General features: G+C 39.4%; 1 protein-coding gene across 6 annotated transcripts in view; it reads right to left on the bottom strand.

Moving 5' to 3' along the window:
• The window catches only part of LOC107583757 (protein groucho-2-like), a 48,671-nt gene that overhangs the window by 35,045 nt on the left and 2,131 nt on the right, over positions 1-11,495 (bottom strand). For 4 of the 6 annotated variants that reach the window (XM_016270065.1, XM_016270064.1, XM_016270063.1 and 1 more), the window contains exons 2-5: positions 10,898-11,055; positions 10,138-10,238; positions 9,294-9,357; positions 7,775-7,819 (exon numbers count right to left, since the gene is read on the bottom strand). In XM_016270065.1, coding sequence (XP_016125551.1) covers positions 7,775-7,819; positions 9,294-9,357; positions 10,138-10,238; positions 10,898-10,921 — 234 coding nt within the window. In that variant the 5' untranslated portion in view covers positions 10,922-11,055. Of the gene's footprint in view, positions 1-7,774; positions 7,820-9,293; positions 9,358-10,137; positions 10,239-10,897; positions 11,056-11,194; positions 11,278-11,495 lie in introns of all 6 variants that reach the window. The other 2 variants (XM_016270062.1, XM_016270061.1) reach the window with 2 other exon arrangements.

The raw sequence follows: 11,495 nt of genomic DNA on the forward strand, positions 1-11,495 counted from the left end.
GATATGATAATTTGAAAAGTATAGATATTCGGTACAACAGGGAAGAACTGCAGAATATAATGTCATACAGATATTTTTAATATTATACAAAAAATGTGTCCATCAATGGTGACAATCAGTAGGCTAATTTCTAATTAAGAGACAAATTTATGACAGATTTTAATGTAGGCTTTTATACATATGTAAACATTATTTAATTACCATTATAACTAGCTAGATCACACATTTTTGCTCACTCAGTGTTTTTTTTATTTTACAGTGGGGTAATTTTGTTGCAGTAGCACGAGATGGCTTGATTTCAAACTTTGAATTGAATAAAAAATGACAAGTACGCAGTCAGTAATAACATAAGAACAAATAAAGAAATTAATAATGATAGCACAAATAAAAAATAACGACAGGCTTTCGAATTAAATAAATAGCTTTTTAGTTTTTCAGGTAGGTCTAACAGTAGGGTTAAGATATTTAACTTTTTTTTTTACCAATGTTTAGTCCTAGAAAGCTATTATTATCAGAACACGCGAGCATAACATAGCGGTTAGCAGATCAATGAATGAGAGGGCAGCGTTACCAGAGTTGCCCATATACCACACCATGTTACAACACAGTAGGGCTATTGCAGACAGAAACAAAACTGGACCACATCGAGGTTTCCTGTCGGCTCAATTTTTGAGTGGACTTTGCTGTTCCGATTCGCATGAACGGTATATGAGTGGAGCTGAGCGGAGCACACTCACACATAGAGCGGGATAATACGCAGAGCGTCACACCACGTGAAAGAGTGAACTAATTTTCGGCAGCCGAAATTTCGGTGCATCTCTAATTATTGGCGACATCAGAAATGGATATTATATAATAGAAGCTTTTTTGAACATTTTAGCAATTTAAAAATATTAAAAAATTATTTTTTACACGGCACCCCTGCTCTCGACAGACGGCACCCCGGTTGGGAAACACTGCTCCAAACCACACGAAGAACAAGCCAGATACACTGGAGCTGTGTTAAGAGCAGGACTGCACTTTAGCTGCCATCAGCCTGCAGGTACAGTCTACTAGTACACAAGACTTTCTTTTGCCCTCTCAGCTTCACATTTACACCTCAACCATAATCACCACTAGGGCTGGGCAGTGATTAGTAGTAAATCTCCAGCACGTGCTTTCAGATGGAGTGACATTTACTACACAGAGCCATAGTTCACTGACAAGCTACACAAAATCGCGTTCAAAATCGGCAATGAATCGCCTGCGATTTTGTGTAGCTTGTCAGTGAACTACGGCTCTGTGTAGTAAATGTCGCTCCATCTGAAAGCACGTGCTGGAGATTTACTACTAATCACAGGAGCGGCTTTACTGACGAGATGAGCATGAAAATCGCATTTGATTTTTTGCCCAGCCCTAATTCTTTATAAGTGATATAGTATGACAAATATACGATATATCATGGACATATTTTCATTTTGCTGTCAGGAGTGCACGTGCCTTTCTGCATGCGATTCTCCGCTAAACTTCACAGATTTCAGTGAACGAGCGCCTAATCAAAATATATTGCAATTAACTTGTGCTTTTGTTTTTATTTATTTTTATTTTTAGTTTAGTAAATATATCTTCTCCTTTAAAAAGCATTATTTTTGTTTTTAGATTGTAATGTTATAATGTAATGTGATAATTAGTACCTTTTTTGCACATAGCCTACATGGTTATTTTTTTACTATATTCGGTTTCATGGCCTTTTTATATAAACATTGTTTCATTGGACAACATTGGGTTGGATGTAAATAAATAAATAAATAAATAAAATAAAAAATATATATTTTTAATCCAAATAGAAACATTTTAAAAATACCAAGATATATACCGTATATATCGCAATTCAGCCAAAAAATACAGAGCTATGATTTTTTTGCCATATCGCCCAGCCCTAATTACCACTATCATGTAATTGCACTAAAAAGAAAAACCTTCAGAAGTTGATTTTTCACAACAAAATGACTGCCAACTCCTGTTGTTTAGCAGATGTTAAATAATGCATGTCCCTGAGGACATGTTGGAAGCAGACGACTGTTATAATAGACTTTAAGGATGACCACAAAAAAGCTGTTTTATAAATCCCAAATATATGAATTTCCACCATCCAAAAATTGTACACACATGGTCTAAATAGCAGTCAGAGCCAAAAGATTTTCAGGATTTGAGCTTCAGTGCTTTTATAATAATAATTTAAAAAAAATACTACAACAGAGTACGAGGGAAAAAACACATTTAAATCACATCATAGTCAATTAAAGTTAAACAATGCTCAAATTATTTAAAAATTGGGCCCAAATGCCTGTAAGAACACTGACACATTAACATTTACGTTCCGATGAGCCTTTAAATCAGAACATAAAATCACAATAACATGTCACTTCTGACTAATGAACAAAGGTGAATTATGTCCAGACCTGTCAGGAGCTGAGGCCTATTTTGCCTTCTCCAGACCCCACCTTTTTCATTTTCTCAGCAACCCACCTCCCCAAGTCCCCCCTTCATCTAGCCCACCGCAGGGACCCGACCTTCATTCTCTCTCCACCCGTCTGACCGTTGCCATGGCAACTGTAGCCGAGCAGGCCCCATCTCCTATCGCAAGCCGATCATTATGCAAATAGTACCTCAGCTTGACCGTAACAGCCTGTAAAATCATATTACGTGCACACAGGCAGGTCATTAAATTGAATTTTCGGCCTGTCGATCGGATGCGTACCGCACACGAATGGTGGATAAAAAGGCGAGCAATAGCAGAGGATGATGTGGGGTCGTTGTAAGAACACATGACTGTAAAAGCAGGGGTGGGGGCAAAGCCAGGGCTCTCCACCCAAAGACTACACGCAGCTACAGTAGGATGTACTCCATCCCTCTTCCTTTCCATCATCAGACACCAGCAGGAACACAGCACGGACGACATCACAGCCGCTTCCAGTGATGAAAGGAGCTCACATCACAGATCTGGCACTGGCTTTGCCTGAGACCAAAGGAGAGGGGGAGGAAAGCCTCTGAAAAATAACTCTGCTACAGATACATCATCTATAGAATTTATGAGGCTCAGTTCAACCCAGGGCCAGAACGGAGCACAAACACATCACAGGGATTTCGGCTCTATTTTTCATTTCAATGGCAAACACGAAGTGTTGCGCCAACCAGGAAATGATTTATAACATATTGCCCAAAATGCCAAGCGGTTGCAGCAGCCAGACACAATTATTTTTTTTTTTTACAAGATACTCCGTAACACCTGAGAAATTTTCACTTGTTCCCATCAAAGGAATACAGACGTGTGTCGGGTCAAGCTATAGGCAAAATATGGTTAAGTAAAGCAGACCATTAAAAATACTATAGCAGACCATATAACAAGGACATGCGGAGCATAATCTAAGTTTATAGATATTAGCCCATATCAAAAGCATGATGTTACATCAATATGGAAAAAATCCATGTCATTTATGAAGGCAAAATATATCTTTGACCCTACTGATGTTAGTTCAAATTTCAAAGTAGTTTTTTTTGTGTAAGTGTTTAAGACACTTGCAAACTATAAAATTGCAAATTGGAGCTTAGTTAGAATTTTCTTAAAACAAAAAGGCAAACCCAGGTTAGAATGACCCAATGGATATGGATTTTAAAAAAGTCAACAAATAAAATAAAATAAAATAAACAAAAAATATGAATAAAATAATAATAATAAATGAATAATGAAACAGTCAATGTCATCTAAAATCAATCTATACTGTTGCATCCCAAATCAGCTTTATACATTCTCGAAAGCTATAGTCAAACTTGGTGTGACAAGACTGGGTGTTGCATTTCACCAAAGCAACAGGATCAAAGCAGGGTACAAGTTTAGCTTTCAGACACCCAACTACACTTTGGAAAAAACTACTAGAAGAATGCATCAACAAAAAATGCTGGTTAAAAAGTCAGCTCAGTGTATAATCCTTATTTGACGAGATAAACCACGTCAATAGCAGCCTAACATTTGACAGGATTTGCTGAGAGGCCTGGAGAGCATCGAACACATTCCTTAAGGGCTTAACGCGACGTTGACAGCTGGCCGAGTGAGGTCAAGGGTTGCCTTATCTGACACTCACTCTAAAGCTTCATGCTTTATCTTGCAAAAACAATCCCGCTGTCGGGGGAAAACATGTCTGACGGCGGTGACGTACACAAAAAGCCTGCATTCGCTGCACATAATGTATGAATTTATGATGAAAGCCATGCTGTGCATTGAGCTGGACAAGCTGAGCTTTTAGCTACAACTGCGGATAAAAATAGGATGTCACTTTAAGCAGATGAAAGCCTGCCTCTTAAGTGGCGAGCTTCACGCTCTGGTACACAATTACAGGTACTCGGACCTGTCTAGCACCATTTCAAGAGCACTCCAGGGCCAGGCTGTCAATGGCATGCTGAAAGCTATTTGTCTGTTGCCATCAGCGCCAGCGGAATGGAGTGAGACACTGATGAGCATTGAATATAGAGTAAAACAACTGCCCCTTCCAGGCATGTGCCTCCATCACAAACAATACTTGACCTAGCTGGGTTGATGGGTCCCTGTATTCTGCCGGGGTGAGAGGGTGGTAATGCTCTCTGACAGCCTCATGCTCTGTAGTAAAGGTATAACAATGTGTGTGTGCCGGAGATGAGGGCACAAGCTTAACAGGGTTGTTAACTTGCATCTCTGTTGATAACTGGCATTAAACTTTACCTGCATTGATCAGTGTTAGTAGAGCTGCATGGGTGGCCGGCCTTTGATTTCTATTGTGGGTTTTTTTTTTTGTCGTCCCTCAAATATTCAGCCTTTCCAAACAGCCCTGTTACAACAGCCTTGCTCTATTATGCATATGTTTGGAGTATCATTGTACAGGTTCACCTGGTTTCATGGCCTAACCACCATAAACTGTGACAGAGCGGGTCTGTTTCCCAATCCCCCCTCCTCTTTAACAGAGGCTTTGTGTACTCACCTCACTGAGCCAGTCAGTTTGCTTTGGCTCACATAGAGAAGGACAATCCAGCAGTTAGCAAACACTTCCTAGGGCACCCCTTATAAATCATTTATCAGCGTCCTCGTGTCAAGCCGGGCTTGACTGGCTCAATATGGGTCTGACAGCGAGGAGAGGGGAGGAGATTCCCTCGGAGTCTCACAACAGGTGAGAAAAAAACCTCACAAAATAAGCCTCACTGTGAGTGCACCTCAGTCATCACAGTGGCTCATTGACGTGGAGCAGCTGCCATTACAGCTGCATTACCTCCCTCGCTATGGCTGTCTGCAGGTATTGGACGCAAACGCGCATCCTGAAATCTGCATTACGCCACGACTGTTTAAAATATAAAGCACCCTGAGACAACCGAATGGAAGAGGAAACGGATTGCCTGACAGTCGGAATTAAATCCTCAGTGCTGAGAATAATGGGGTGCGGAATTTGCAAGTTATTTTGTGAGTTCAATCTTCGCTAACTCGGTTGGTTAACCACTCCCCGCCTGCCATCCGCTCCTGGGTTCAGTTTAACCCGGATCAACAGACCTGTATAAAAGGGTGGGATCTGCGTGTTTGCTTACAAACACCATTACCTCCCTCTTCTTTAGTAGGTTAGAGGCAGCGTCGGATGAATTATTCAATAGTGCATCCATGGGCTCTGTGGTGGTTCCTGATAAAAGTCAAGGCGCTAAAATGGATCAGTCGATTAACCTATTTACACAAGGCCAGCCCTTCCACCCTCTACCCTTTTACTCTCACTCCTCTGCCCCTCAGCTGCCAGTTGGGAGATAAGTGGTTAACAGGAGGCATCGCAGGGGCAAGGGGCCTGACAGACAGAGGAGTGCAGAAGCTCTCACTGTGGACACTGATGGATCGCTATCCACCAGCTCCTCCCTGATGCCATTAACCTTCATAAGGTGAAGAAGGGGAGCAGGCTGAGAGAGCTGGGTTGACTCTGAGGTGGCCTAACTACATCTGGTGCACAGCACAATCTCATTATTATCTATATCTATATATAAATATATATCAGATTAGTCTTTGTAAATACGGTGGAAGAGAACCCTAAATTTTAAAGACAATTTCAAAAATGTAAGGTGGACAAAAATTTCAATTAATCAATAAAAAAATGAATCAATGTAATCATTAACGCTGCCCTGCATTTAAAAAAAGGCTTATTTGCAAAATATTATTAGCCTAATATTACCTAAAGCTGAATTTAAAAATATCAATAAAAACTTCCCATCATGTGGTTTTCATACACTGTCAATGCACTTAGCGAAAAAATAAAAGCAGTCAAATAACAAAGTATTCAACATGTATCATTTAAATTACAATCTGCAAAGGTGTGGAAAATATGTTCAAATACTCTGTCAAAGAAAGTTACATAAACATAAGTTTATAAATAGATAATCTGTAAAATATGTAATTTTTGGATGTAGTAAAACATCCACAGATGTAGCAGAAAAGATCAGTGTCATGTTTGCATTTTCTTCTGTCACTGGCAATATTTCTAACCTTGGAATCAAGATTAGGCATTAACAATGGCATCAGAGTCTAAGAATTAAACAAATTGTTCTATCCCGGCTCAGAGGAAGATAGGAATCATGTCTTTGAGGCAGTTTTTCTGTGCTTAAGGGATAATAAAAGACTTCTTCACCTTGCAATGGTTGTCGAAAGCAAAATTTCTGAAATGCACATCACATTTTGTGAGAGAGTGTGATGAGCTAAAGCAAAACAAAGCAAAACAATTTTTGTAATCAGCACCCCCAAATTAGAGAATTTTTTTTTTATTGGATTTCATTCAGTAAATATGATGCAGAGTGTATTAGTTGCTAATAATATGAAAATAGTTGATTAGTCGGTGCTGTGCTCGGATAATTGCCAGTGATGTCACTTTGTAGAAGTAAAAAAATAAACTATTTCTGGGGGAAGAACTGAAAAATGGCAGAGGCGAAAAAAGGTCACAACACAATTTGCCCAGCACTTCAAAGAAGGTCATAATAGGTCATATAGTTTCATGTGGAACGACCTGCCTATCTCAATTTGAGCAGCTGAGTCTTTAGCCATTTTAAAAAAACTGTCTAAAGACACATCTTTTTCACCAGCACCTGACCAATTAATACTAGTACTTACCTACTCTTATTCGCTCTAATTTATTTGAAATAAAAATAAAAAACACACACTGTGTACTGTGCTAGACTAACTGAGCTGGCTTTAGGCACTTATTGGAAAAGACATGGAATATCCCAAGTAAATCAAAGAGATAAACGACCAAGTAATCGATTATCAAAAATACATGTTAGTTGCAGCCCTAGAGAAAATGTAGGGTAAAAATTGATTGGAGGGGATGAATTTATGGTGGTCTATTTTTTCCTTAGCGTAAATTTATAAAGGGTGTCTTAAATGTGCTGACATAATAGAGACTCCTCAGACTCTGCTCCCTTTAGTCATTAAATCACACAGCTCCTCCTGCCAAAGTCCTAACTTTAATCTTATCAAAGCTGTCTGACCACACTCTGCTCAGCACAAGCAGGAAAAGAGACTTGACTCTATGTGTGTGTCTGTGTGTGCTTGTAATGTCCTGACTTCTAGCCCGATTCTAACTGCTGCACAAAAGAACACAGCCCAGTCTCTCTCATCATCTCTACGGAGTGCACTTCACTTGTCTCCTAACACACCAGTGACTGCATTGACTGACATCTACACACACAGCGCATAGATCCTCTGTGACTTAGAGATTGTGTGAAATGGGATCAAAGGACTACATACCTGTTTGTGCATTTCAATGTTCAGCCCATAGGACATCTCATAGTACTGAAAGAAAGTGAAATGAAAAATATTCAGGGTTTTTTTTTTTTCTCAATCCGAGCCACATCAAACATTTTCAACTCACATCACAGAGCAGAGAAAAAAAAGTCAGATTCTGGTGAAACAAGAGGGGAAAAAGAGGAGAACAGGTTTTTGATGCACACTTCAAAATCATGTCCCATAACAGTGTCTCATATCTGCACAGCTTCTCCTTCTTTGTATAATACTGATGAAAGTACACAGTGGAAATTCCACTTGGATTTTATGTCAGAAATCCCACATTTATAGCAATAAATTCTATATATTTCACATAATTTTTAGCCATTTAATAATAATTATGATGATTTCTCACAAAGAGCTATTTCTAGCCAAAAAAAAAAAAGGTTGCATCCAGAAAGAAAACAGAAAAAATAAAAAACTTAAGGAGAACAGAAATGTGTACAAGTTTTCCACTAAAATTTTATCAAATTTCATTATTTTCACAGGACTAAAAGGCACTGTTTCCATCACTTTGGGAATCCTGTTTGTATAATCAAAGTTTAATCTATATATATACATCTTATGATTTTGTTCTAATAAAACCTAATAAGTTTTTAAAAATTTTTAATAATAATAATAATAATAAAAATATCTCCTAATAAAAAGACCCTGACCTCAGTGCAGTCATGCAAGTCTAGATTCTGACACTATCAACTCAAACAGTCAGCGTGGGGATTCTACAAGGGTGTTTACCTAACCTCTCCTCCTCCTTTCTGACTGACATGCTTTTTCCTGTGAATGGAATGTTTAACTAGTGTCCCTGGGTATTGGTTAAAGTCATCGCTCACGTGTTTACACAAGATAAGAGAATACACTTCCACAGTTTAGCCTTGTTTAGTTACACCACGAAAAGCTTTGTTTTTCCTCTCCCTATCATAAATCCTTACATGAGGTTGTTTTGATCTCTTGAACATCTACTATTGAATTTAGGGCTTCGGTGTTGCGTAAATGATTAAGCCCGTGATTATGATTAACACTGAATTTATGTAGCCGTTTGTTTGTGCGTAAAATCTGGTTATCAAAGACAGAACTCTGCAGAGATTTTGGATTTCTGCTACGATTTAGTATTTTCCCACAGACGCCTCTGGCACTCCTCCATCACCCCTCACCCAATTTATGGCCATGCATTTGTCTGAGAGCAGCGTCTCCTTGGAGAATAATCAGATCCACACACAGAGGGAGGTAGAGAGAAGGGGGAGAGAGAAGAGGGGACAATGCTGTGGTCATTGACCCCTGCGGCTAAGGGTTGGTGTATGAAAGGGCCCGAGGCTAAGAGCAGTCAGTCAGGGCCCTTTAATAAAGCAGGAGGCTGAACTAAAAGCACCAGAGGGGGTTTCACAAACACAATCTAAAACACACACATACAGAGAGACACGCAACAAGGCATCTACCTTCACCCCAGCTACCAGCTAATGGCAGCTTACACATTGGCTAATCTTACCATGACATAATGGCGCTGCATCTCGGTCTTCTCATTGGCTAGTTTGTCGTACTCCACTTTAAGACTAAGAGGAAAACAAAGCACATCAGTTTCTGAACAGACATGTGTTTTCACTGCTTACACACACAAAAATAATCCACACTGCAAACATGAAGATAAACAAACAAGTGCACATTTTTACAGGGGTTCATTTAAATAATCAAATCAATTTTAACCACTTTAATTTAGAAATCTCCTGGTATTAAAATTCTGGACAATAAAAATGATTATTTTCATATTATCAAATACATTTATTATTTCATATTTGGGCCAAAACAATCATTTTGATATCATGGTCGATATTAAAAATATGACTGTTTTCTAAAACAATAATCATAATACATCATATATACATCTAATAACAAATTAATCGCAAATCTTTCAAATTGTGTAATGCTGAAGTTATTCACTGACATTTACTAAAGAAAAAAAATACCTGAATGAAATAAAAACTTAATTTAAGTCCTTGTTGTAACAGGAAAACACCCTCTTTAAAAAAAATTGTAGTTTTAAAGGGTAAATCTTCATTGTAATCACACACTATCACTTTAAAATTAACATTAAATGGTGGCTAAAATAGTGTAAAAACAGGCAGGGAAAAAAACATGTAAAATTAAATATCCATAACATATCCATTACCTATATGGTGCCAATACATCACATGATCCAAACTATTTTTTTTCACCACACACATTTAAACATGAAAATTTAATTTAGCTTTCCCTCCCTTTTGCCCGTGAAACACAATTAGGTGAAGCGTTAATTGTACAAGCTACATTACGGCCATATAACTCTAAATTATTACCTGTGATACTGGGCTTGCAGGAACTGAAATTCGTCTTTGATCCTGTCACAGGACTCCGCCACTGTGAATTTGAAGCCTGGCTGACCAGGCTGGTGGGGCGCCTGAAAGACAGCCATCACATCAATCAAACTCAATTACATCCGCAGAGAACCAAATTTGTTTTCCACCGACTGCAGAGCGAGGCTCTAATGCATTCTGGGCCCTGGGAGATCAGCTCTAATATTTCAGCCTGAATGAGGGCTGGGGTGACATCCACGCTACAGTGACATCTGGGAGATAGCTGAAGCACCAGTAGCTTTCTGACAAAGGAGGGGGGGGGGGGATTTACAGATCTGGGTCTGCCGTTTTAGTGCCTCACATAAACACCGGCGGGAGAAATGGGGTCGCCTCGCTTGGATGGGTCTGAGAGTGCCAAACTGCGCCTGTTAAAATGCTGTTGTTTTCAGCCTCACTCTCTCTAATCCAGGTGCTCGTGAAAAACATGAAAACATACTAGAGAACAACGACGATTTCTTTACCATACAATGTCAACTACTTTATTGACAAGAGGCGTTAGGGGTTTTTACCCCACTTGATTGTGCTTCCAACCGCCCTGTTCTTTCACTTCGAAGCATTATCACAGACACCAGGGCTTAGCAAATCAAACGAAGGTGCACATCGGGATGTCGTTCGTCATGGACGGGCGGCTCTGCCCTGGCTCTCCAGCTAAACTGATGCAGATGTAGCAATTATGTTCCATATCAGTTCAAGATGCACTTACCGGATGCCGGCCCTGTGGATACATCTTGAAATGTATCCTTTATTTATTGGAGGTCTATTTGGTGGGGGTGTCCACTGGCACGCCACTGTACTGTAAAAATCAGCCGGACACGAAGCCCACTGGACGCTGGGGGCAAAAATCCTCTCAGATCTCTGCTGCTGGAGCCCAAACAATGAAAAATAAACAAACAGACGAGGAGGAGACCGTTACATTCAAACAGAGGGTTAAAACCACGGTTGGAAATTTAAACTTGCGGTTGAGAAGAACTCTATAAGAGCGTTAGTAACGTATTTTCACCTGCACTTTTAAGAAGAACTCAGTTCATTGTGTCAGGAAAAAAACTACATGCGGAGCGCTCGAGCGAAACAACAGCTCCTCTACTATAAAAGAAAAACATGAAAATTAATGTTGTTTTTCTTTGTTTGGCTGACACTTTGACAGGAGCTCATCTAGCACTTCACATTACTTGAAAGAAACCGAATATTAAGACCGTAAATGAGTCGACAAAGTGATAAGTGAGGAGCTCAGTCAGTGTACGAGTGTGTGAAGCGTTTCAAGTCTTGCTTGGTTGGATAACAAGCTATTGTCGTTAGCTAAC

This window comes from Sinocyclocheilus grahami, unplaced genomic scaffold, assembly GCF_001515645.1.
Source record: "Sinocyclocheilus grahami isolate Dianchi unplaced genomic scaffold, SAMN03320097.WGS_v1.1 scaffold55.1, whole genome shotgun sequence".
In the NCBI taxonomy this organism is placed as follows: domain Eukaryota; kingdom Metazoa; phylum Chordata; class Actinopteri; order Cypriniformes; family Cyprinidae; genus Sinocyclocheilus; species Sinocyclocheilus grahami.